Source organism: Rattus norvegicus, chromosome 3, assembly GCF_021556685.1.
Source record: "Rattus norvegicus strain SHRSP/BbbUtx chromosome 3, alternate assembly SHRSP_T2T, whole genome shotgun sequence".
Classification (NCBI taxonomy): Eukaryota; Metazoa; Chordata; class Mammalia; order Rodentia; family Muridae; genus Rattus; species Rattus norvegicus.
The window spans coordinates 153,673,390-153,700,993 of record NC_141536.1 but is presented as its reverse complement, the minus strand read 5'-3'; the positions used below and the strand labels follow the sequence as shown (position 1 = coordinate 153,700,993).

The 27,604-nt window shown below is 52.0% G+C and overlaps 1 protein-coding gene across 3 annotated transcripts in view; it reads left to right on the top strand.

The window, feature by feature from the left end:
• The window catches only part of Cdh22 (cadherin 22), a 125,255-nt gene that overhangs the window by 59,757 nt on the left and 37,894 nt on the right, over window positions 1-27,604 (top strand). For 2 of the 3 annotated variants that reach the window (XM_087650230.1, NM_019161.3), the window contains 2 exon segments: window positions 6,924-7,218; window positions 20,448-20,567. In XM_087650230.1, the coding sequence (XP_087506356.1) occupies window positions 6,924-7,218; window positions 20,448-20,567 (415 nt within the window). 3 annotated transcript variants of the gene reach the window in all.

Below are 27,604 nucleotides of genomic sequence, written 5' to 3'. Positions count from 1 at the left end.
ACCAGGTGGTTTTGCAAACGTTGTAGTTTCTGGTACCCTAAGGAGGAGAGGCTAGCCTGAGGCTGAGGGTCCAGACCTGGCGAGTTTAGACAAAAGCCTGGACCCACCAGAGGTCCCCAGACAGACCCCAGAGGACTCAAACACAAGACTCAAACATCTTCTTAAAGCTACATAGGGTGATGGCTCAGATACTCAGTGGACCGGCAGTTGCCTGGCCAGCCTTTGGGGTCTCAGCAGCGGAAGTGAGCCCCATCACATCACCTCGAACCACAAGTTGTTGTCAGTAGGGGCTCCTAGTAAGCCCTTTCATTGTAAGAAGGGAAATTGGGGTCCTAGTGTGGAGAAGCATGTGCCAAGACCAAATGACAGCACAGATAGATAATTAGGTCACCAGGTCTCCAACACCGCTTCAAGTCTAGACTTCATGCTAAGCCTCTGCTGTGAGACAGCATTATGCCAGCCCTTCCTCTGGAAAGGTCTCTACCCCTGTTGTGGATTGCCAGCCTCCTCTATCTCCTTAGCTTAGAGCTCAGCTCCCCTACTGCCAACCCCACCCCCAGGGTACTGTGCAGAGAGCAAGGAAGAAGGTCTCAGAGCTTTGAAACACTTGCCTGGAGCTTTCTCATTGAGGGAGACTGGTGCGTGGCCAGCGAGCAGACTGGAACCGGATTCAGATGCCCAGGTTCTAGTAACCCCTGCGCTCAGGCCCTAATACATCTTAGCTTTTCACCACTCAGTGGGGAAGAGGTTTTCCATCTTGAGAATGTGGGCTTGGGTCTGTTGTTTTTGTAAACCACTAACCCCTAGCCAGCCCAAGCCCATGTACACCCAGTACTTGTGTGTGCACACGCATGTGCGTGCCCTCCAATTATGTCACATCCTTTGCTCTGCCAGGAGAAAGGGCTTCTCTGTGGTTCCAGTGAAATCACTGCTTCCTGGTCCCCCACCCCAGGGAGTCACTCTGAGCATCAGTCCTTGTCGAATTCTAAAGGTAGCTTAGCAACAGAACCAGGCAGTGAACCCCGTGCGCCCAACGCTAGCCGATTTCACAACCACCTCCTCCATCACTCACCGCCAGGCTCCTGTCAGCACCCACAGGAGCCACCAGGCCCTGCAGCTGTTTGGTTGTCCCTGGTCCCCAAGGACAGCTCCCTTCACAGCCCTGCCGGTGGGCATTCCCAGCTACCTCCTCTCACCTTCTCCAACACCCCCCCCCAAAGCAACATCCCAGCATTTCCATAAAATCTGGGTACTTTCACTAATCCGCGTTCTGAACTGTAATTTCCCCCGAGGCTCCTGTCAGCCGGGTGTGGATTTTGTAGGATTTTCACCTTTTCTTTTTTTTTTTTAAAGATAGAATTATGGGGTCAGCACTTATGACCAACTCCTGTGGGTGGCGAGATCTATTTTAGATATACGGCAGGATTAGAGCAGGGAGGAGTGTGGATTTAATTAAGTTGCTAATATTTAAAGAAAATTGATGAACTCTTGGTTTACGAGTTGTGCCTGCGTGAACAGACCCCTTGTGTTGGGGGAGGGGGACTCTTTATTTGATTTTGCTTTCTGTTTAAATCCCGGACTCGTTTTATTTGCGTAGCTTCGCTGTCCGTTTAATTGTCTTTAATAAGGAAACCCTACCTCTGCTAGCATTTAATTTTGATTTAATTAGGAGGAAGTAATTAATGGCCCTGTAAATCCCATTTGCAGCCCCCTGGGATGAGGCACCATAGAGCTCTTGTTTTTGGTGTTTATGATTGAGGTTTGGGGATGAGGTGGGGTGGGCGTTCCTCCTCAGAAACAGGCCTCTCTGGATGGGGTAGTAAGAAAAGGGACACAGTGTCCAACACTGGGTTTGTAACTGCCTCTCCTGAGCTGTGTAGCTTTAGGAAGGATCTATGCCTGTCTTCTCTGAGTCTCAGTTTGCCTATCTGTTTAGTGGGAGAGAATGGAACATACTAGGTTGCTCACAGGAGGAGGAGGAGGCTGTAGCAGGCAGAGGTGGTGCTGCAGGCTCTGACACTCTGTGCTTGAGCGCCACGGAGTCCTGTAACTCCCCCGTTGTCCAGCTTGTGTCCACCTGACACTGAGAGGTGAGGAAACTATTTTCTTCCCCTTGGGAATAGGTGACTCTCTAACTCCAGCCTCAAATGAGGCGCCTTGATAGGAATAGGTAAGAGAAAGCAAATGGGTCTAGAAATCCCAGGTGGCCGGTTGGAAACTCTAGTGACAGCTGTGGTCCCTGGTCGCAGTCACAGACCAGCCTGCGCTGGGTGCTGCTGAAGACATGAGGATGAACTTGCTGCTATTCCTGGAAGGAGATTTTGGCCTCACACTTTGTGTGCATGCACTCGCCGAAGCCTGCACGCTCGCTCACACGCTTGCACGCTCGCTCACACGCTTGCACACTCACTCACAAGTTTGCACTCGCTCACAAGCTTGCACACTCGCTCACAAGCTTGCACACTCGCTCACAAGTTTGCGCACTCACTCACACGCTTGCACACTCAGCCCTCCCACGCTCCTGCATTCTCCCTGCAGGCACCATTAGACTCTCTGTGTACCTCCTGAGGAACTCAGACCCAGGTATCAACCTCTCCATTGTCCCCAAACCCACAATGCCTAGGACACCTAACCACAACACGGAAAGTCTCAGGGGAGTGTGGCATGGAGGGGCACAGGGCTCTTCCACCACGTGGGCCACATCTGAGAGGGCTTCCTGGAGCAGGGATAAAGTGGGTCTTTGAACTGGGAAGGCACTAGGAGATGACCTCGAAACCTCCAATGAGTGGAGACATCTGTGGTTGATCCATGTTTCAGGAGGTAGGGAGGATGAGTAAGACGACCCCTCACCCCATCCTTCCTGCGTCCAGAGACAGAAAAGGAATGCTGATCCACAGAAAGGACCTACTGTGTGCTGTGAGGCCACCTATATTATCATATATGTTGGTAGCAATGGCAGCCCCATCTACAGATGCAAAAACTGAGGCTCTGAGAAGCGCTACCATTTACCAGGCTGGGTGGAAGCTGGTGCTGACGTGTAGCTGCTCCTGACTTCACACCCATCACCCTTCCTGACGTGGGTCTTGGGGTCTTTTTCCAAATGGTAGAGCTGAGACTCAGGGAGAAGTGCAGGGCAAAGACTGGGGTCAGTGACCCAGCTGGTGGCTCCTCCCCCCTGCTTCCCATCATTCACTGGGGGCATTGTGAGCTGACCAGTCTGTCTCCTTGAGGCTGCAGGAGGATAGATGAGCGCTCAGGAGTCCAGAGGACTCAGGCTCACCTTGGTCATTTCAAGTGGAGCATGCAAAGGCTCTCCATGCTGCGTGCTGAGAACCCATGGCAGGAGAAATACAGTAGGTACTCAGTTAAGGAGAGTGCCATCCTCCTGCTGCCACCACGCACTGCTGGGGATCCTGAACTGCCTTCTAGGGTGAGCCAGGATGTAACCCAGCCCGGCGCCCATAGCTCTGAGCTCTCAGCCCTTCCCTCTCTGGGCTGATTGGCAGTCTGACCCTGTAGTTCCTTGTGAACAGCTACTGGATCACTAGTGTGAGAGCTATGAACATCGATGACATCACTGCTGGGGTCCACTCCCTCCTCCCCACCCCTCATTGAGAGTGGGAAGGAGATCTGTGGGAAAATATCAGGGTTCTGTAATACCAGCACTGGGTTGGGAGAGTGGGGGGAGCAGAAGGGTCACAAGTTCAAGGTCATCCTCAGGTACTTAGTGAGTTTGAGTCTAACCTGGGCTACCTGAGACCATGTCTCAAAAAAGAAGGAGGAGGAACAGGAGGAAGAGGACAAGGAGGAGGAGGGGAAAAGGAGGACAAGGAAGAGGAGGAGGAAGAAGAGGAGGAGGAGGAGGAGGAGAAATAAGAGGAAGAATAAAAATAAGAAGAGGAAGAAGAGAAAGAAGAGGAGAGGAAAAGGAGGAGGAGGAAGAAGAAGGAGGAAGAGGAGGAGAAGGAGAAGGAGAAGAAGAAAAGCAAATTCAAGGGATGTGAGACCTTGTACATTTGTACATCATGGAGATCCAGAATGCAGACAGATAAAGCGCCACTTTGGCCAAAATGCTTGGGTCATTGCCAACGTGTGTTCATTTAATCTTTACTGTGCCTTGTGGAGAAGGCTTGATCACCTGAGGTGGGGAAACAGGACTGGGAAGGGGGAAATGAACCCACTCATGGCTGTAACACCTGCAAGCCTAGCTTCTGTAGGCCATGTGACAAAGATCACTCCTGTCCCTGTACACTAGTCTCCTTGTCTGAGACGTGTGATAGTCGTTTTACAGACAGTGGTGTACACCGTTAAAGATGACAGCTGCTCAGATTTCCCCACAACCCATCTCTTCTACCACAATGCTCCCAAGAGCTTGCTGGTCGAATAAACATGTCCGGTCGATCTGGGAAGTGGCGAGAGGCACCCTAACAGAGGCCATGTCCCCCTTCCCACTGCACCTCCCCAGAGTAAGGTGATGGAAGAGTACAAACAAACAGAGATAGGTCCCCTCATCCCAGGCGCTGCCAATGATTCAGGGCCGACGTCTGAGATAATTTTATTGGGGGCATTAAACTGAGTTATGAGGTTTTTACAATCCAGCCACTTATGAGAAATCTATTAACAGTAACTGGACAGGAAGAAGGAGCCCAGGACGGGCATTAATTGGGGCAATCTATAACAGGACGGGGACCCGGAAAGGTTCCACCAGACGCCTCCATTTACTCCGGGCAATTTCTGCTGAGAATCAGCAGAGTCGCCAAAAAGAGAGAGATGCCCATTAATCGGCTAATGAAATATGAAAATGTTTATGGGCCATTCAATCTTCCAAATGGCACTTCTATGATCCACCTTTCAGACGCAAAGTTCTACCACAGAATTTACACCTCGGCTCCTCCCGAGTGGCTGGGTGGGCTCTCCTCTTGATGAGTTCTCTGGCACCTGTTCTTGAGGATGAGAGGGCTGGAGTCCGCCACAACCAGGCCTCAAAAATTGCCTTAGGGGCGGAGCGTCTCCTTCATGTCCCATCTCCACGGAGTCTTAGAGAGGAGCAAGGGCTGCTCAGAGCCCCTGCCTTTCTTCTGCTCAGGGCTGCTTGGAGATTTGGGCATTGGAGGGTAAAGGCTCTGTCTGCAAGAGAACAGGTTCTTGCCGGTCCCTATCCCAAGAGATGCCAGAGCAGTGGAATCAGTCTGAGGTCTGGCTCCTAGCCGTACCAGGAAGAAATCCCAGTTATAAATAGTGAATACTTAGTGTAATCATGCCTTCTGTGTATCAGATACTTAACGTGGCTCAGACAGGGCTAGGTTTCAGCTAGCACCAACAGGTATATTTGCAGTGACTACTAAAAAGCCAAAAGCTTCTATACCTTCCCTAAATAGACTTCCTCCGCTCCTAACTCTCAGCCCTTTGGAACTTTTGGTAATCCAGCAGCCACAGGGGTCACGCCCTGCTCAGTGGAGCCCAGATCCAGCCCTAGTCCTACAATAGTGTCCTGCCTCTTGTGCTGCTGGTGCCAGGTGGCTGGCAAGGACATCAGGAGACTCAACCCAGCTCCACTGGGAGGCTATGCTGCCTGCGTTACAGATGCAGTGCAGACTCAGAGAGCCACAGTGACTTATGTAAGACACACAGGGGATGTTGCTGGTGTCATCGATGACCTCTTCCTCTGGGACCCTCTGGGAGACTTTAGAATGGGGTACGGATGCACAGGGAGGGAGCCCAGGAAGGGAGCCCAGGGCAGGAAGCAAGGCAGCTCCTGAGTGGCCTGCCCCCCCCCCAGGAAAATGGGGGGAAAAAAGGAAGAAGAAAAAGAAAAAAACCTGCAAAGTTTGCCTGAACAGGGTTCGTTCTAAAGACTCCTAATCTAGATAAATGTGGTCTCCACCCTACGCAATACCTGACCGGTCTAGGTGCCTCAGCAATCAAGTCCCTCTCCCCACTCCCTCTCCTGGCAATCACAAAATGGCACGTCACGGGCCCACCTTCCATATACAGAGATCTGTTATGAAGCCGAGGGGACACTGTGGTGCAGAGTGAGGTCACTGAGAGTGGGTGAGCCAGGGCCACACAGAAAAAGCTGCCTGTGTCACTCACATGCACACGGAGGTTTGAGAAGCACATGGGTGGTGACCTTGCAAGGTGTCACACCACAGCGATGGTTTGAGGCACTCAGAGATCTTGGAGGGGAACGAAGGGGGATGCAGAAGGGCTTTTCAGATGCGGTAGCCAGTGAGCGGAGCCTTGTGCGGTGAAAGGGTCTTCGGTAGGCAGGGAAATAAGGAGGGAGGTTAGAATAGGCCCTCCAGGACTGGAGCAACAGCTCCATGGGTAAAGTGCTTGTCTTGAAAGCACGAGGACAAGAGTTTGATTCCCCAGATCCCACATTTAAACAGCCAGGCATGGTGACACACACTTATAGCTAGAGGGCAAAAACAAAGAGACCTCACTGGTCAGCTTTCTTCAGGCCAAAATTAAAATCACACTGGAGTGACACCTTAAGGATGTGATCTCACACCCTCCCCACAAACCCCCAACATGTGCGCGCGCGCACACACACACACACACACACACACACACACACACGTGTGCACACGCACAAGCACACAGAGCCAGCTGCAGGGCTATGCAAACTTTGCTTCAAAGATAACAGGAAACATGAGAGGTTTTCCAGAGCAGGGGTGGGGTGGGGTAGTGGTTATCGTCTAAAGCTGTCAGATTGTGAGGTGCAGTTGGAATAAGGTGAATCCCAGGTGAAGACTTTGTTGAGGGTGTGAAACTCAGATTGGCACAGCTTCTGAACCTCTCTGTGTTCAGTTGAAGGAGAGACGTGCCTAGGAAAAGGTCCTCCACAGGACTCTCTGAGGGCATGTCAGAGAAGAAACTGCCTCCCCAGTATCCACCCTGTCTTCTTCCCACCTCCCCAGATCCACTCGGATTCTGACGAAGGCGACGGGACCATCAAGTACACCATCTCGGGCGAGGGTGCAGGGACCATCTTCCTGATCGACGAGCTGACAGGTGACATCCACGCCACGGAGCGCCTGGACCGGGAGCAGAAAACCTTCTACACACTCCGGGCCCAAGCCAGGGATCGAGCCACCAACCGTCTGCTGGAGCCGGAGTCAGAGTTCATCATCAAAGTGCAGGACATCAACGACAGTGAACCACGCTTTCTCCACGGCCCCTACATCGGCAGTGTGGCCGAGCTGTCACCTACAGGTGGGCTGGGGGGATGGGTGAGGCCTGGGGTCGGGATGCCCCAAGGGAGGCTGGCATGAGCTGGTTGGGTCCTGAGGGAAAGGGCAGGAAAGACAGAGTAGCTACCCCTGAGTGCGGAGGACAGCCTGGAGCAGGGCACATTGTCAGTTACACAGCTGGGTAAAGCCTACCTTAACTACATCCATATGATGACCTTAGGTACATCCATACACCATGTGGACATGGGTCTGTCTGTGACAACTGAATACTCAGGTACAGCTACTCATCCAAGCCTGTGCAATGCAAGCTCAGGTGGACACATGCACACTGGGAGCTCAGAGAGACAGTCCCACGTGTTAGCCATGTTTGACACGGTGACAGCCCTTCCTCCAAAGTCCAGCTGCCCATAGTCACAACCCCTGCACAGCTGCGGGCTCATCTCCAGGTTAAAATGGCAACAGCCAGGCCAGCACAGATCTGAACACGATCTCACGCATGCGCATAGCCACCCACCACAGCCATACGGGCAGAGGAAATGACCCTCAAACAAAGCAGGCTACTGGACGAGCAGCTTCCATGGTGACCGCAGGGGACGCCTCAGCAAACATCATCATTTGGGTGCAGCTGGAGCCCCCCCATGTTGATAGCTTTGTTCACTTGGCTGGCCTGACCCAGCTTAGAGACCCCGCTGCCTGGGGACTCTGGCTGTGTTAACACTCTGAGGCACTGACAGAATCAACTCCTCTTTGCTGGGTGTGGCTGCAAGTGCCCAGGGGCATTGCACATACCCACCTGTGGAAGTTTCAAAAGAAAACACAGCTTCCCGTAGACGTGAGACACACTCGCTCAACACACATCTGAATAGAATACGGTGCCTAGACTGAACACAGCGTGCCTCTGCTCTCCCCACCCATGGTGGGATCCCAGACAGCTGTCTAATTAGCCATCAAGGCTCCATTTTGCCCAGGCTCCTGAGTGTCTAGTGTCCCGACTGAGACATGGGTTGTGGGTCTCAGACTGCCACCTCTTCCTCATCATGTTAGCCAAAGGAGTCTGCAAGTCAGACAGACAAAGAACAGTATCCTGGGTCCTGGGCTATCTTCTCTGGAAGATACAAGCTGGCTTGGCCATTCTCTGGGTCTCTAGCCCTGTGGCTATGTATCAGAAGCCAGGACGCTTAGGCTTGGGGGAAAGGTACAGTCAGCCTCAGTGTATCCAGGTTGCACCAAATCTGACTCAATAAGCAGTTTGCTGGTATTCGAAGGAAAATGTGGATCAGAGAAAATAGGGGGCACAAAGGAACAGTGGAAAAATGGAGTAGGGCTGTAAGCCCTGCATGCACATGTGCGTTTGATGTGTACGTGCTTGCCGGCTAAGCAGTGCCTGCAAATCTCTTTGTTCCTATGACCAGCCAAGTGTTTGTTGGCATATCGTATTCGTTCGCTTAAAATAAATTTGTTGAATGCCTACTATGTGGTAGGCATGGGGGGAATAGACAAACATGAGCCTATAGACCCACAAACAGCATGTTCTGGCTGCAGATAACAGACGCCAATAAACAGAAAAAAATGGTTGGTACTGTCAGGCCCCTCAGAGGTGATGTTGGAGCAGGGAGAAGATGGCCATTGTGGGGAAAAGCACGGAGAGCAGACTGTGCAAAGGCCCTGGGGTTAAGTCCCCTGAGTATCACACAGCCACGTACATGGTAGTTAGGGTCTGATCTTTATTCCGCATATGCTAGAGCAGCTGTGGTGGGTCCCTTCAGAAGAGTGATAAGGTCTGGCCTGCTTTTAACAGGACCTCATAACGGCTCCATGAAGAAGGAGCAGGTGTGGGGAAGGCAGAGGCAGGAGCTGGTTGCCCAGAAGGAGGACACCGAGGTAACCAAGATGTAATGTGGCGGCCTCCTTCAAAGTGTCGCTAGAAGGGACACGGAAACGAGGTCACTGGCGGATGCGTTTTGAGAGCTAGGCTGAAGGCGTTCGCTAATGGATTGGATGTAGGGTATGAGAGAGAGAAAACTCACGTCTTACGTTTCGGGCTTTGACCCGAGCTGTGAACTCGCTGGGACTCCATTTCCCGAGCTGGACAAACAGCTCTGGGAGACGGACGGAGAGTGGGAGTGTGGCTCGTTTGGGTTCCGACATGCGAAGATGGAAAGACTCATCCAGAAGCGGAGTAGAGCTCTGTAAACCGTCAGCTGGATAAACCAATTCATTGCGGAGCTCTGGGCTGGGGAGACACCCAGGAGGGTGTCAGTGGCAAAGACCCCGAACATTCCAGAGTTGCCAAGAGCTTAGATAGGAGTTGTGTAAATGGAGAAACTGGGGCCCAGGAGGCAGTGGTGTGTCCAAGGTCACAAGCAAGCCAGACGCAGCTCAAATGCCCAACTTCCCAGGCCCAGCAACCCTCACCTAATCTCTGGCCCAAGGGGACATGGTCTTGTCTATGCTTTCCCAAAACTGACATGTGGGTTTTTTCTTTTAACTAAAAAGTTAAAACACACACACACACACACACACACACACACACACACACACACACACACACACACACAGAGAGAGAGAGAGAGAGAGAGAGAGAGAGAGAGATCATTGGATTCTGGGAGTTGGCCCTTTCCTTCCACTGTGGGTTCTAAGGATTGAGCTCAGGCACAGTCACACCTGCATGACAAGCACCTTTATTGACTGAGCCAGACCATCCCTCCATCCCCTTTGAGGCAGAGTCTCTTTTGTTCCTGCTGCTATGCTCTGTACTTTGGGCTAGCTGGCCCCTGAGCTTCCAGACGATTCTCCTGCCTCGGTTTCCCATCTTGCTGTAGACGTATCTAGATTACACGTGTGCTACCACATCCTGATTCCCTGCTGTCCCGTGGCTCAAATTCCAGTCACCAGGCCTGCCCAGCCAGTGTGTCTGCCCACTTAGCTGTCTCTCTGACCTGCATGCTCTCACACAGAAAAAACCAGAAAGCTTGAGAGAGCTGACGCTAGGAAAGGGAACACGAGGTACATCTAAGTGGCTTTCAAGAAAGCCTTAAGAAAGTTCTCTCTGCCCTACTGAAGAGAAAGGCTGGCTCTGGGGCTCACAGAAGGAGCAGGCCACATTCGCCAAGATGGCCGGGTGATCTCCACCTCACCCTCGCTGACTAGCATGCCAGAGTTGTTGTCAACGCCTCACTGAACAGAGGGGAGCATGGGGTCCTAAAGCCAGTGAGTGCCTGAACTGACCCTGCCATTCATTGGCTTCCAGAGGGTCCTTGTTGTACAGAGCGGGGGAGCTGAACTCTGAGAGAAGGACAGGAGTGCATCCCAGGTCCCGCAGAGTGTAGGAGGCACTGAGTCCCGCCTGAACTCACATAGCACTCAGAAGAAAGGCAGGCAGGGTGACTCACTTTGGACAAGCTAGGGAACCGAGGAGGGGGCGGGAAAAGGCAGAAATTAAATTAGTTGATTTTATTTGAGTAACTTTTTGAAGAAGCAGATCCAGCACTGGGTGCTCCTGGAGACTCCAGGCAGCTTTGAAAATCAGTCACAATTAACTGAACCTCCTGATCAGGGCTGAGCAGGGCGGGGCCGACAAGCGGCAGTGGATCGGCAGCTTCCGAGATCAGAGGGAGCAGGGACGCAGCTTGCGACATGAAAGGCAGCTGTGCTCGCAAATTAAACCACTCAGAGCTTAAAAGAGAAGGAAAGTGCGCCCTGGGCCATTGAACCACGCTTCTGAGGGGGGGCAGCCAGCCCACGCTGGGGCCGGTACAGAGAAGCAAGTCCTCAGCAGACAGTTGGTGGGCCGACGTCCCCATGACCTTGAGCGCGCCCCTGTCCTCCCACAGGGGTCAGAGTTACTTGATGAGCTTTGGGGGTCCTTCATACCACAGGCATGGGCACCATGCCCTGCACTGGGGATCATCAGGAGGCCACACAGTGAGGGATTGATGGGAACCAGACTGGCTAGAATTTAGTAGAAATTCTCCCCTTTTTAGACATATTCTAGGGTGCCTATGTATGTGTGCATGTGTGTTCGGGTATGTGAGTGTGGGTGTGTAACATGACACTGAGCGTGGGTGAAGGTCAGAGGTCATCCCCCAGTGTTGGTCCTTGCTGTATAGCTTGTCTTTTGTTTGCCCCTGTATGGCCAGGCTAGCCAGCTTGTAAGATTCCGATGACTCTCTTCTCTCCATGCCCATTTCCCTATAGGCGCATAGTAACTACAGTTGGGCACTATGTCATTAGCTTTATAGGGGTCTGGGGATTAGAACTCAGGTCCCCACATTCGCACAGCAAGCACCTTATCCACAGAACCGGAAACTGTGTCTACTTTTATGAGAGTGTTGAATCCCACACTGAAAGAAGGGAGCTGAGCGAAGGAGCAGCATGAAGCAGGGTTTTCCCACCCAAATTACCTAGAGAGCTAGTTAACACCGGTTGCTTCATCTATCCCCCCAGGGCTCCTTTCTGTGCAGTGCTGGAGATCAAACTCAGCTCTTGCCTGCTAGGTAAGCACTCCACCTCAGAGCTCCACCTCAGCCACACCCCCAGGGTTTCCAATGCAGCAGGTCTGACTGTGAGAAACCATCAACTCCCAGGAGCTGCTTGTTGGGGTGGGTACCCACCACGTTCAAAGAACATTACAGGCGCAGGGAGCTATGGGTGCAAAGACGCAAGAACAGGCTATGCTCATCGCATTAAAGGTTTGCCAGAAGAAGATACGGGGGGTGGGGGTGGGGCATCTCCATATTGGGTACCTCCCATTAAAGGTCTTAAACAGAAGTACCTAAGACGTGGTGGCTGCCGGAAGGGTTTTGGTGGCGGCTGAGTGAGATGGAATTTGTGATGGAATCTGTGAGGCGATAAGACTCAATGCCTACTTTAAAAGAATGGCCTGGCTTATGTTGATGTAGACAGACCAAGGGCGGGAAGAGGGAGGTGACGGGCCACCAGCTGGACAGCTAAGAGGCCATAGGAAAGGAGAATGCCAGCATATTACGTCAGAGCCCACGGGGTCAGTGCACCACTAGCTGTGGAAGAGAGAGGCGTGAGCTCCGAGCAACTCAGTATTGGAGCCGCCACGGAAGGAGGAACAAGTTAATCCTCTGTCAGGTTAGGACTGGGGTGTCTACCATAAACATGGGTGGAAATGCATGGGGCACACTTGGCTCTGAGTCTGAATACTCTCCGAGAGTCACGGCAGGAGACACCTCAGCAGAGGAAGGGGCAAAAGCTTGGGGCTTCATGAAGTTGAGAAGCAGTGAGTCTGGGCAGAGAAGTACTTCTGTGGTCTTTCAGTGTAAGGGGCCCCGGGTGCCTCCTCTAGGATGTCAAACCTGGCCCAGATACAGAGAGAGGAGTCCTCTGTCTTCCAGGATACAAGAGTCTTTCAGGGCTTCCAGACCAAACTCCATTTCTCTAGTCACCCATGCCAACTGTATGCAAAATGCTGTGCTTGGCACCACTGAAAACGCAGAGCCTCAGCTAGGCAGTGCTGGCACACACCTTCAATGCCAGCACCTGGGAGGCAGAGGCAGACGGATCTGAGTTCAAGGCCAGCCTGGTCTACAGAGTTAGTTCCAGGATAGCCAGGGCTATAAAGAGAAGCCCTTTCTCAAAAGAAGAAAGAAAGCACAGAGTCTCCATTCAGGCAGTGTTTATTAGCCACGGCTTCATTCTGTGCACCGCAGGAAGTTCGAAGAACAATGAAATCTGACAGTGTTTATTAGCGCCCAGTATATGCATGGCGTCCAGTGCACTTGACTCTCAGAGCCTGTACGGAGTCACCCGAGGACAAGGACATAGATAATGTTTGCTGGAATTTACTTTGTACAGAGACCCACAGATAGAAAAATGAGCAGACACTTAGGGTTCCTGGTAGCCATTTCACACGCCGCCCTGTGTGCGCAGGATCACGGTGCACAGATCAACAGAGCGCCATCCCAACCTCAGAACAGCCCTGAGTCAGCTTCATCCCCTGCAACTGCCTCGATCAATTGGTAGCAACTAGAAAGCCTGAAGGTTCCATTTGGGCTCAACAGAAAGGAGTGCCACAATAGATTAGTGATGTCTGCTGTAAGGGTAGGGTGGGGGACGTGGCCTATCACACAGTAGCAGTGGTGTGGCTGGACCACGGGGTTGGGGCTTAACGGATGTTGCAGGCCTCTGCCACAATCCTTTCCCTTAGCTCCAGTTCCCTGTGAGCTGCATCTCTAACGAGTAGACGGAGCCTGTTTTGCAGTACAACCCTCACTTCTTGGGATATTCAGTAAATAATAGCTATCAGCTAACACTGCTTTCACAGAGCGATTTGCCTTTATCCTCCAATCCCGGGAATAAGGAGGGCAGGTGTTACTGTCTTCATTCTGCTGACTGGGAAGTAAATGCAACAAGAGATGAGTGACTTGTCTGAGGCTCTGTAGTCAAAGCTGAGACAGACCTGGGAACCAGAACCCTGACGTTCCTGAACGCAGCATCCTCAGCTTTCTTCAGGGGACAGTCGAGACCCTTCCTTGGGAAGTATTTGACAGCTTGAAATCGTTCTCATGCCCCTAATCTCACTTCATCCTCTTCACAGGCTCTCTCTTAAGTGCTGACACCCCCATTTTGCAGCAAAGGGAACCAAGACCCAAGAGCAGAGCGGAAATAAAAGTATAAGAGTGTGCAGTCTGTTTCCCAAATCTGGGGCTTGAAGGGGAGGGGAGGGGGTGATAGCAGAAGGAAGAGAGGCTGGCTCCCAGGGGTATCGTTTACAGAAGGCAGTAAGCAGTAAGCAGGAGTCTCCAACTGTCCCATCCGCAGCCAGAGAGAGTATGGCTCAGCAGCCCTAGGGCCCAAGCCAGGAATCAATCGCTGGCCTCGGCAGAGACGACTTCTAAAGATGTTTTTAATTAAAGTCCAGGAAGATCTATACATGCTACATCCTCTTGCCTAGCAACAGCATTAGCTCTTGCTCCCCCGCTGAAGGGACAACAGGATGGGAGGTTTCTGCTGAGGACAGGTGGCTGAAGGCCCTGGCCCTTTGGAGTCGACCCCCCCAGGGATCCCAGGTAATCTGGACAGGGAGAAGCACCCCTATGCTCACTTTGTCTCTTCCATCAACAAGCTATTCAAAAGCTGGCAGGATAGCCCAGCAGGTAAAGCACTTGCCACCAAGGCCTGATGACCCAAGCTCTAGCCCTGGGAACCACGGAGAGACAGAAGAAGGAAACCAACTCCACAAAGTTGTCCTCTGACCTCCACACTCGTGCATGCCAAGACCCACATGACCCCTGTAACACACATGCCACATATACAAATGAATAGAATTTACAATTAAACCCAATAAATAAGGGGTTGGGGATTTAGCTCAGTGGTAGAGCGCTTGCCTAGGAAGCGCAAGGCCCTGGGTTCGGACCCCAGCTCCAAAAAAAAGAACAACAACAAAAAAAAACAATAAATAAAAGGAAAACAGTCCATCCAAGCTCGAGCACAAGCTCTGGGTTAGGCTCTGAGGCAACATGGACCCAGTGCAAAGCTGGTGGAGCCACATCCTGCCCTCAGGGGCTTAACACACTGGGCCCTTATTGTAGCCCAATTACAGGTTGAAGAGGTGGCTTGGTGGGTAAAGTGCTCGCCCTGTAAACATGGGGAGCTGAGTTTGGATCCCCAGCACCCAGCCAGAAGCAGTGTTGACCCTCCCATGTCCTGGGGGCTGCAGAGGCTGGAGTGCCCCTGTGGCTTGCTAGCCAGCTACTCTAGCTGAATCAGTGAGCTTCCGGGTCCCATGTGAGACCTCGTCTCAAAAACAGAAGTGCATGGGGATAAGAGAAAAGACTCTTAAGTCAACCCCTGCCCCTTCCCGCTTTGCCACGTTTGCCTCTTGTCATTGGCCAGACTATTGCAGTTGCTGCCATGACTAATGTCCCAAACACTCCACATGCACAGCTCACCCAGCTCACTGAGAGCACAGAAGATCCGGTGGGCTTTAATGTAGGGTATCAGGAAAGCCCTTTGGTGGTGAACATTAGGTACATACAGTTTTGGGGTTTTTTTTTTGTTTTGTTTTGTTTTTTCGGCTGTGCCTGGGGTTCATAAGGAAAGAAAGAGTGAGGGAAGGGAGTTCAAAGCCTCTGCCTAAGGGTCCCTCACCTCTTAAGGCCAGACCTCACCCCTCTGCCCCATGCTCTGCTTCATGTCTCCTCCAGTTTTCTGTGTGGTGCTGGCTTCATTCCCTGACTCTAGCTTGCTCCGTTTCTGGTTCTCCACCTCTTTCTGCCATAGTAGCTGTCCCACTTTCTGTCCCTAAGTATCTATCCCTCACCTCCCCACTCTGACCCACTTTCCTGCCCCTCCTTTTCTGTGTCACCTCCCCCGTTGCTGGTCTCCAGACTGGCCTCCTCCCCTGTCCTGCAACCTCCCCTTCCCTTGTCGCCTCTCCTGAGGATCGTTCATCTACATTACAGCGCCCCAGCTGGGCAGCTAGAAGCAAGGTCATGCCCAGCCCAGCCAGCCCACATTATAAGTGATGGTCCAAGGGGGAGCTGGGAGGAGGCGATGGGGTGGGGTGGAGTTGGAGCAGGGCCTTGTTTCTTTCCTAATGTGAGTGTTCCCGGGGACTTCGACAAGTGGTTTTTAAATTTTTATAGAAAGCATTCCACATGGTGCTGGCAGCAGCAGGGGGTGAGAATCTGTTTTTATAAATGTTGGAGAAGCTAAATGTAAGCCCAGGGTATCCCCAGGCCCAGCAGGGCATCATGGGAGGTAAAGAAAGACAATTAGAAATATCTTCATAATAATGACACTTGGTCGCCTCAGCCAGGGGGGGACTCAGAGCTTTGCCAAAGCACTTAATCTTGTTAATCTCATTACGGGGGTCTCCACATCCTGGATGCGGGGAGGGAGAAGATACTATTGACTCTTTACAGATTTAGGGTGGGGCAGGAGTCCTGCAGCCTCGTGTGGGGCCTGGGAAGAGGCTGGAGTGAGAGTTTACCTCTGTGCCCTTCCAACTCCACTGCACTGACTCCTCCAGGAGCCTGCTTCGGCTTCCTGTACCCCACGGATAGCCTGTGTTAAGAGGCCAGACAGGAGGATGACATCAGAGCCTCCTGGATAAATCAGAGATGAGTAGCAGGCAAGTCCCCTCTCTCTGGTGTTGGTGTCCAGGGGGTCTCCTACTCGGGGCCAAGGACGTAGCCCCAAGTGCCTCCTGACTAACCAGAGGACCGAAAGTGAGCTCTAATCAGGTACACGTTACATATCTGGCCTGTTGGCCTCTTAAATCCATCATCTCTAAGCTCCAGGGAGTCTCAGATTACACAGAGGGAAACAAGCCAAACAAGACCAGAAGACTGGCCGGTCCCCTGAGTAAGGTGAGGACACACTGGGATGTGACCCAGGATTGTGGTGCTGGAGTCTACCTACACTCGCCAGATGTATGAGGGACATCACCTCTTAGAAGGTCCCACTTCTCACATTAGCCTCCGCCGAGAGGAGTTCTAAGGACCCAGGGCACACAGCAGGCTTGCCATTCTTCTTGATGTCACCGGCAGTGCAGGTCCAGCATGTCTGGAGGGTGACATCCTAGCCTGGAAGATCTGCGCTGGAATCACTCCCTACTGCGAAGTGGAGAAATTACCTCAGGATGCCATTGAACACTTCTGTTACTGTTTCCTTACTGGTCAAGTCAGGGGCCAGGTCCACACTGCATCCATTTTGAGCCCTGTAGGGAACTTATAAAAAAAAAAAATGCCCTTGCCTGGGCTCCACCCGCAGAGTCCTATTTAATTGGTCAGGAACGAGACTCAGTGTCAGCTTTATTTTAAAACTCCCAGAGGATTCTAATGTGTGGCCCAGGCTCTCTAAGGACCAGACGTCCCATATTTAACATTCTGTATGGATCCCTGAGCCCTGACATTCTGATTACCCAAGAATCAGGCCATTCCTAGTCCAGTCTTAACCTGGGCTCTTAAGAGATATTCAAGCAGAGGGACCAGGCAGAACTCTAGACAGCAGCCCTCCCTCCCATATCCCCAACCCAGCCCATCAGGGACAGGTTGGCTTGGAGAACTTGAATCCCGCCCCTGCCTTCTTCTCCTCTCCCCTCCCTTGTACTTTCTCAGAGTCCCCCCTCTTTCAGTCACCACTTTACATCAACTCTAACCAATCCCCTCCTTCTACCTGGAAGGCAAGGCCTGTTAGTTTTGACACCAGATCCACCCTGCATTGAAATCCTGCCTCCCAGACAGTCAGGACTATGGAACTTGGGGGCGGGTACTGTCCTTGGTGCTGATCGTGGGACTCTGCGATCTAATGGGATCCAACCAGGCAGCAAGCACTCTTAATTTCTGCCTCACAAGCGAGGAACCCGAGGCACAAAGAGGTAAAGAGGTTTATCGCCCAACTCAGCCTCGGCCTCCTCATCTGCAAGGTGGGTTTTGTTTGCTTGTTTCTTGACATAGCCTGACCTCAAGTTTATGGTAACTTCCCATCCCAGCACCCTGACTTCTGGAATCACGGGCGTTAGTAATCTGGCTCTGGAAATCTAAGCAGATCTGAGTGCAAGGCTTTTGTGTCGATTTCTCATGGTGGTGTATGTAGAACACTGTGCACAGTATGAAGTGGTTACTCTGCATAGGTAATGCTCTCTTTGCTGTTGAGCAACGACCATGAGTTTCTGCTCCTGAGAACTTTCAGAAATCCTTTGGATTATGTGACACCACATTGGTGGCCTGATGTCTGGCCATGGCGTGAGTGCTGACACGAAAGCCGGAAAGCAAGATTTGTTCCCCTGTATCTGTGTCACCGGCTTAACGTGAGAACAGAAGAAACAAGATGGCACAGAATTACCTGCTAGGCAGAAGCTATGGTGGTTGATTTGGGGGACAACACCAAGGTGACCTCACAGCTGCCTCCAGTCTGGCACCCTTCTACTTGTCAATTCTGGGGAGCTTCTGACTGGTGGGGAGGGGTTGTGTGGCCTAAGAAAGCCATTTCTTCGGGGCCTGGGGGAGCTGTGGTGAATCACTGACCCTTCACCATCCCCATGTGTCGGCATTAACTGTAATGGCTGCCATAAAGAATCTCAGATTGGGGAAATGATTCCAGCATCCCCGAGGGAATCCCTGGGATGCAGTCAGGGAGAGAAAGAGTGAGCTCAGCCATGTCCCCAGGGAGTCACTCAGCCCAGCATTGTGACTTGCCTGTGGGATGGAAGGAACAGGCAGGGAAGAGACAGAGAGACTCTGCCTTGTAACAGTTACACCAGCCCTATTTATTGAGCACCCATCGTGAGACTGACACTTCATGTATCCTCTCTCACTCCAGTGCCTCTGTGAGGGAGGCCTGGACGCACTGTACACAGCAGCGGGGCCTCCTGAGACTGCCACCTGCAGCCATTCAGTTCCTCTAACTGGTGGGAGCTGTTCTTGGTCCTGAAACAAAAGGCTTCTCAGCCCGATCTTGGGAGTTTGCAGGAGTGCACACAGGAGCTGGGCACGTCTCGGATCAAGGTCCATCGGTGGTTAGGGCTCAGGTCACTTCTCCCACAGTCATTATGCCTGTGCTGACACAGGTCCTCAAAAGGGCTCTGACAGTGTCTTCAAATCCTACCATGTCCTCTCTCTGTACACTCAAACAATCTTTCCCATGTGGCCCATTTCCTCACCTGTAATAGATTTCCGAGGCTCACTGTGCACCTCTGAGACACTCTATGGACTAGTGATGGACCACGAGGCTGTGACCCTAGGTACACAGTAGGTGTTCAGCAGGAATCTATTACTTACTTCCTCTGCACCTGGAGCTGTGTCCTTGGCCCTGAGTTGGCAACCCATGACCATCAAGCATCATAGGAAAGGGGTTGTCCTCACACCTCACCTTCTTAGGGCCACTCAGGTGTGGCTGGCATGGCGCTGTAGCCAACAAAGAGAGGTGCATTGCAGGGCCTCCTCCGGAGGCTCCAGTGGCTGGGAGGGGGACCCAGAGAGGAAAATGAGAAATGCAAAGGAGAGAAAAATAAATACATGTGTCTGTCTGGAATGATGGAGGGCCCCGGGCTGGAGGCGGGAGAGGCGGGCAGCAGGCTGGACTCAGCAGAATTGCTGTACTGGCACTTGCAGACTCCCTCATTAGCCAAGCAGTGAACTGCCCTCACCTCCCAGCAGGCTGTTTGCTGGCCCAGAGAGCCCAGATCAGCCCCAGGAGGGTCTCACCCAGGTCCCCAGCAGGGCATCCAGCTGAGGACATCACCTAGATATAGGCTCTCAGGCTCCTCCCCTTTGGGTCTTGTCCTGAGCCCCCTAAACTCTCTCTGAGTCCTCCATCTCCCTCCCTACCCCCCCACACACACCTTTTTTTTTTTTTCTAGAAAGGCTCCCATAGACCTTCAGTCTGCCCCTCCTCCACCGGTCCAGTCTCACGTCCCAAGCCCTGCTTTCGTCAAATTGAACATGATGTCAAATTAGAGCCATCTCTGGGACAGGCCGGGAGAAGCTCCCAGTTTAATGAGGCAGCGTCGAAAATCAATAACTTAATTGCCGCTGTTTGATGGACTTTTATCCAATTTATGCTCTCCCCAGCAGCCTACGTGCAGAGCATGAGGAAAAGTGTGTGCGGGCTTGAGGGGGGCAGCGCTGTCTGGGCATCAGGGGGAGGGGCAAGAGGGCACCGTGGCCTACAGCTAATCACTTTCCAAAGGGAAGCTGACCACTGCCATCCTCCTGCCTGGGGGCCAGGAAATGCCAGCGTCTGAGGCCTAGTGAGCTTGGTTGTCTGCTGCAGAGACGGAAGACAGGTGGCAGAGTCCAAAATGAATCCAGAGGGGTTGGGGTGACTAAAAGCCCCCAGGGGCCTGCTTTCCAGTCCCAGCTCTGACTTTGCCTCATAACTATATAATGACTGTGATCCCTGCCTTTGAGGGACTGCCCTTAGCTTCGAGGTACTGGGAATATCAAATCTATTCTCCCACTTGCCCTGTAGACCAAGGACTGGCATCCTGCCCATTTTGGAGGAGAAACTGAGATTTCCTTACATCTGGGAACCAAGGAGTACTTGAACCCAGCTATGACTCCATGGCCGTCTGCATCTCTAGGAAGTCCATGGGACAGGAAGCAGGTTGGGCCTCAGTTTGAGAACAGGGCCGTGAAGTGGGTGTCCAGTGACCTCTAGTAGATTCCCAAAGGGTCTCTTATTCTCTTGGCTTCCCTAAGACAGGGAGGGGACAGGGCTGCAAGGTCTCAGGTGACCTCTGTATGACCATTGTCTTGCTTGGTCCCCCGGGCCCAGGCACGTCCGTGATGCAGGTGATGGCCTCTGATGCAGATGACCCCACTTACGGCAGCAGTGCCCGGCTGGTGTACAGCGTCCTGGACGGCGAGCACCACTTCACAGTGGACCCCAAGACAGGTGAGGGGTGGGCTGCTGGGGCAGGGGGCGGGGTCAGATTTGTACTGCCCAGGCAGACCACTGAGCTTGCTGACCCAGCAATGCTGAGGAAATGAAGAGCGTGTCTTGGGTTCCAAGAGACTCTGGGGTTGTGGAAAGGTGGACTCCCCACAAGGAGAGGAGGGAGCAGGGAAACGTGGGGGGAGCCTCCTGCAAGAAAAGAAGTAAAAGGGAAAGGCAGGAGGCAGAGTCGTCTACACCCTGTAAAGACCTCATGTATCTAAACTTGGGCCCTTGACCTTGGGACTAAACCAATCCCGGTGTGTTACAGAATCACAGGTGTGTTCTGGGAGGAGCTCCTTTGAAGCAGGGATTATGCTCTGCCCCCTCGGTAGGTGCTGATCTGATGGAAAGATGAAGTGATATTTCCTTATTTACCCTTCACACGCATAGGCACCACGGAGCGAGTGACAGTGAAGCACCCACCATCCCCTTCTTCATTCACTCTGAGCTTAGACCCTCATGATCCTCTGAGGTCCCTGGGAGAGGGTCAGTGAAGACAGAGAGGCTCAGAGAGGCAGATGACTAAACTGAGGTCACACAGATGGGAGAGCTGCTGACAATGATTCCGCAGGATGTTGTCACTGCCCCTGGGATAGGAGGAAAATGAGGTAGTTATTCGATGCCATGTGTGGTCCTCGGAACCGAAGGGGTAGGATTTGCTGGGACGTTTAGCACTGAGGTACAAGACATCAGATGGAGAGGACAAAAAGCACCCAGGAAGAGGGCATGGTGCAGGGGAAAGCTAGGGGTGGGGAGATGGGGCTGCACATGACCAGACTGGCAGTGCTCGGAACTCAAGTTGAATCTATGGACAGTGTGTGTGTGGGGGCGTGTGTGATGGATTTGGCTCTGGGTTTTACTTTTTGTTCATGTGTTTGTTTGGTTCGGTTTGGGGAGGAGAGGGAGGAATCTAGTCTATGAGCTCAGTTTAATTGTGTTCTCTTACACATAATATCTTCATTATTCTCTCCTCCTTGCAAAAAGCAATACGTTTCATGAAAACACTCAAACATTAAAGAAACGTTAGGAGAGAGTGCTCCACTCCCCGTCCCCAGCTGCCGCAGCCCCACAGGTAGCAGCCACTGTGTACAACCTGGACAATCTCAGACTCTTTTGCTTGAGAAAAATTGAGTCTTTTTTTTTTTTTAAATAGATAGAACATCTCGCGGTTCAAAATTCAAAAAGTTCAGACGAGTATTTAGCAGCAATCTGTCACCTCATCTGGTCCCCAAGCCACCCTACCTGTGTCCCCAAGGCAACCGATGTAATTTTCTGGTGGATATTTGCAGAGCTGTGCTATGCATGTACAAGGAAATGGGGCGTGTGCGTTTGTCTCCTTTGCTTTGCTTGTGAGGTAACTATAAACACACCTTACCCATAGCTGCTGCCTTGGCTTAACAATACATCTTGGAGATGGCTCCATATCGGTCCATAAAGAGCGCCCTCATTCTTTTATTTAATGCCTGTTATGGATATACTGAAATTTATCTCAGTAGTCCCTTCCTGATGGGCATATACCCTGTTTCCAATCATTTGCTACAACGAACAGCGCTGCCTCGAATAACCTCGCACATCCATCATTTTGTGCCGGTGTGAGTGTATCAGCAGGGTAATTTTCAGGACGTGGAAATGCAGGGTCACAGAGCGCATGCATTTGGAATGTCAACAGATAATACCTAGAGGTACCGAATTACCCACCCCACCCTCGGATTGTGGTGCCCAGGTTTGCCCCTCCTCACTGACGCTGTGGATTCATCGATGACTTCTGAGCTGGGAAGTGACATGCTCGGGTTTTCATTTTAACAAGATCCCTCGGGTGGCATCAAGTGAGCTCGGTTCTGAGACGGGAATTGGCGGCAGAGAGGCCCCAGAGCCTAGGTGTCCGGCACAGAGGCCCCAAAGACAAGAGTCAAAAGTTGGTGCTTGCCTAATACCTGCACGGATGCCTCAATGCCTGGCTAGTTAGGACACTGGAGTAGATGCAGGGTTGGGAATGAGTGTGTCGAGATGCTAAAGAAAGAGAAGGAGCTGCCGTGAGATCCTGCAAGGGGCAGACACTAGGCAGACTGGAGACGCTGAATCTTCCCTTACCCTAGTCTCCTATGCTCAGTCTGTGTGCCTCCCATGGAAACAAGGGGAAGCAAATTAAGAGAGCTCTACATGAGAGGGGTTGACCAACGTGTTCCGGGGGCTGGAGCAGAGCTAAAAAAAAAAAAAAATCCAACATCAGGCACCGGAGAGATGGTGCAGCAATTAAGAGCGTTGGCTGAGGACCCAAGTTCAGATCCCAGCACCGCATGGCCTTACAGCTATCTGTAACTCCAGTTCCAGGGATCTGACTTCCTTTTCTGGCCTTCATAGGCACTGGTATGCACATAGCACACCTTCGTACTCACGGGCAAGCATTCTCACAGAGGAAATAAAAGTAAAGTACTTTAAAATAAAAACCCAGCTTTCACTGTGCCCTCATTATGAGGGGAGAGGTGGGAAGAAGCTTCTAGAAGTTTCAGCCATCCATCTGAATCATGAACACAGAGATCCAAGACTGACCAAGGCTTCGGAAATCCTGCCATAACTATGGGAGACTAGCGTGAGGGAGGAACCAGGGGCTCCAGCCTGCCCTTGCAAGAGCTTGGCATACCCCTTTTTCTCTCTGCATCTCCAGCTTCAGTCCCTCCTCCCCAAACCCCTCTCCCCCGCTGCCCGGTACTCATGAGCATGTAGCAATGCAGGGCGAGACCACCTTGGTTCATTCAGATACTAACTGAGTGGCTACTACGGGCCTGAGCATGCGCTGTGGCTACTACAGGCCTGAGCATGCGCTGAGCGCTCAGGAAACAGCAGCAGCTTATCCGAGACTGCCTTCCCAGAGGTTCTGCTGGAGAAAGAAAACAAGCACAGGCTGATTAAAGCGTAACGCAGGATGCCCGTGGGTTCAAGCAAGGAGGGTAAAGGATTAGACGGAGCTGCAGAAACTGGAGCAGGCTTTTCTGTGACCTTGGAACACGGATGCAGTTGGGGACTTCTAGGGATCCGCGGTGCTGTCCCGTGGTCAAGGAGTGTATAATGTGCTCAGCGCAGCCCGGGCTGCAGGGATCCCTAGGAGTTTGAAACCAGCCTGAGCTGCGTAGTGACAGGCCAGAGTAAGATTATGGGTTTTTTTGGTGGGGCGGAGGGTAGGAGAGCCAAGATTGAATCTTGAGAGGTGGCAAGGACAGACAGGTGAAAGGTTAGACTCCATGAGCTTGAGGAGGCTTCTGCTTTCTGAGGGGCACCACCCACTGCTCAGAAGGGTCAGAGGGAGTGACCAGAGGGAGGTCCACAGGCCCAGAGAAACAGTCTCTCGGAAACCAGAAAAGGGAGTCCTTTCAAACCGGGTTGGGTAGTCCCAGGGCGTCCATGTTGGACTCTTCACTGCTGGATCTGAATGAGTCTACTCTGTCATTTCCCAGGATGCTTTGGATCTTCCCTATGGTACCCCAGGTACCCCAGTCCTCACTATCACAGCCACCCTGGCACCACTGCCAGCCCCAGCTCCATTTCCCTAGCCAGGAATATTCCGCCGATGTGGGGCTATATTTAGCTGCCACTGAGAGGTACAGTCTGTTCTCGCTGCGCAGCTAGCAGGGAGCAGAGCCGCAGAGAGGCCTGAGAGGAAGGTGTGAGGAGGAAGGAGGAGGGGCTGCGCCACAGGGCCGAGTGCCAGAGGAGGAATTAACTTGTGTGTTTTAAAGGCCAGGCCTGACAGCCAGCCCCCCACAGGGGCGACAGGGATGGCATTTTCGGGCTAATGAGGCATCACACAGGCTCCAGGGCCCCTTCTGCAGCATCTGGAGGAGATGGAGGGGTTGGCAAAGACAACTGGATCTGGGCACTCTGGGTGAGAACGAGGCAATGGGTACCACGGCCAGGTTATAAATGCCAGCCTCAGCATGAACCGAGAGACTCCCTCCGAGATGGCATGATCTTGACTAAAAAGTCACACCTGTGCCAGGGACGGCCATTAGTCCTCGAGGGGATTCAACTCAGACTTGCTAAGCATCTGCTGTGCTGTGTGCTGGGTCCTGGGGTTGACGTGGTGAAGTCAGCTCCACTTGTATGTACCCTTGTAGATTTTTCTTCTGACAGAAACTAGGAACAGACATCTGGGTAAGGAGGGCAGGGAGGAGGCAGAAGAGGCCACTTGAGCAGTCTGAGTGCTAACTGAGTACTTCACCCCAAGCCCTGGAGATATCTTTAGGCTGACAAAAGACCAGCCTGGATCTCCACACCCCGGGGCTTGTCCATAGGAGTGCCCAATCCAGGATACAATAAAATAAAATAAATAAAATAAATAAAAGCTCAAGGAGCAGCTGAAATGTGGGAGCTGAGGCTGAAGGGATGATCCCTAGAACCACAGAAGTGGAGTAGTAGTAGTAGAGTGTGTGTGTGTGTGTGTGTGTGTGTGTGTGTGTGTGTGTGTGCATTCGTGTGCACATGTGTGTATGTGCTAAGGCATTTGCAGGTATGAGTGGGCATGTGTGTATGTGTGTTTGTGTGTGTGCACACATGCATTCATGGGTGTATGTGTGCACGTGTGTGTTAGTGTGTATGTGTGTGCACGTGTGTGTTAGTGTGTGTATGTACATGTATGTGTATACACACATGCATGCGTGTAGCCTCAGCATCCTAAGGTGAGATGAGACGCAGAGACAGGAGAACGTCCATAAGCTTGCAGGTCAACGTTTAGGGTGTGAAGCAGTCAGTAGGAGACGCTGTCTCAAGCAAGACGGAAGGTGAGGGATGGACACTCGAAAAGTGCGTGTGGCATGTGCGTGCCCACACGCCCAAGTAGGCTGTCTCAGCCACTCTTCCAATGCTGTGAGAAAGCACCGTGATGAGGAAACTTATCATAGGAATGGTTCATTTGGGCCAATGGTTCCAGAGGCTTGGGCTCCACATTGGCCAAGCCAAAGTAAGAAAGCACATTCAAAAGGCCGAGACTCTTCTGCAACCTCAAAGCCCCCCTTCGTGACATCCCCTAATTCTTCCCCAAACAGCCACCAACTGGCGACTAAGTATTCAAATGCCTGAGACTTATGAGAACATCTCATTCAAAGTAAGACACACGCATGCACCATACACCATACACATACACATCATACACACACATACACACATACCATACATACACACACACCATACACCATACATACACACATACACACACACCATACACACACACATACACACACCATACACCATACACATACACATCATACACACACATACACACACACAAACACACACACCATACACCATACATACACACATATATATACACACCATACACACATATACATACATACACATACCATATATACACACATACACACACACCAAACATACACATGCATACATATACATACCATACACACACACATACACAATACATACACACATACACAAAAACAATTTTTAAAAAGTGAGCTACACTCCTAGCAGCCCTGCCTCACCTATGCCTCTGCAGCCCCCAGGGCAGGAGTCCTCATCTCTTTTCTCTGGCCATGATAAAATGCCCTGGGGAAAGACTTAGTCCAGAAAGGTTTACTCTGATTGGCCGTCCATCACAGCAGGAAGCCGAGCAGCAGGCTGGATGAAGCCAGTCGCATCCCCAATCTTTCACCTGAGAATGGGAAGAGGGTTAGTGCTCCTTTGCTCCCTCTCCCATTCCGCTCAGTACAGGAATGGCCCCGCCCATAATTAAGACCGGCTTTCTCAGATCAACTGACATAATCAAGCAAATCCTCCTACTTCCCAGGTAATTCTGCATCCTGGCAAGAACCCATGAGACCCCATCACATACTATGAAACCGGGAACAGATTCAGATAAACCCCAAGAACTTGCCCAAAGTCAGGTGGGTGTGTAGCCATGCCCGTGACTCTCTGGCCCATGTCAGTACTTTTTAAAAAATATTTGTTTTATGTAAGTTCACTGTCATTATCTTAAGACACACCAGAAGAAGCCATTAGATCCCATTACAGATGGTTGTGAGCCACCATGAGGTTGCTGTGTGGGATTTGAACTCAGGACCTCTGGAAGAGCAGTCAGGGTTCTTAACCACTGAGCCATCTCTCCAGCCTCCAAGTCGGTCCTTTTCATGCTCCTCACATCGGATGCTGTGCACACCCAGCATATCACAGACCCTCAGCAAGTGTCGAGCGAATGGACCAGACCATGGGATTTGATCATGATTTGGGAATTGTGTCCCCTCCTCCACCCTCCTCCCGGTGCCCTAGCACTCAGGACTTCCACCTCTCGGTATCTGTTGGGGATTGGCTCCGGGACTCCAAGGCTGTTGGGGCGTAAGGTGGCGTGGTACCAGGATGTCACCTCACACCATCCTTTCATGTGCTCTAAATCGTCCCCAAAGGACTGAGGACACTGCACATGAAGTGAATGCAGGAAATCGGCATCTCTCTCTCTTGCCCGGGGAATAGCACTGAGGGGAAAGCACTGGGCGCTCAGCGCAGGCGCAGTGATCTCCCGCATGTCTTCCATATGTGGTTGGCTGTTTCCAAAGAGGATGAATCTGCAAATCTGAACGCTGCTAAAGCAGATACAGAAGGCCCACTGCGGTGCGGCTCGATGCCCTCACCCCTCTCTCCTCTAAGGACTGAGGGGCAAAGTCAGCCCGCTTCCCCCACCCTTGAATCCGGTGGTTTGCTTTGGCCCCATAGAAAGTGACAGAACCATCTACATACAGATTCGTGTAGATGGCATGATTAATTCTTAAGAGGCCTTTCGCTACCTTGTGCTTGAGTGTAGGCATACATGTAGCGGTCAGAGTGTGGGCGTGAGAGGCCGGGTTCTCTCTTTCTACCATGTGGGGAACAGAACTCGGGCCATGAGGCTCCGAGGCAGGCTCCTACACCTGCTGAGCCATCCCGCCAGCCCGCGGCTTTGCACAGCACAGTCCTGAGGCCTCACAGAAGGGTGGCAGTTGACTGGAGGG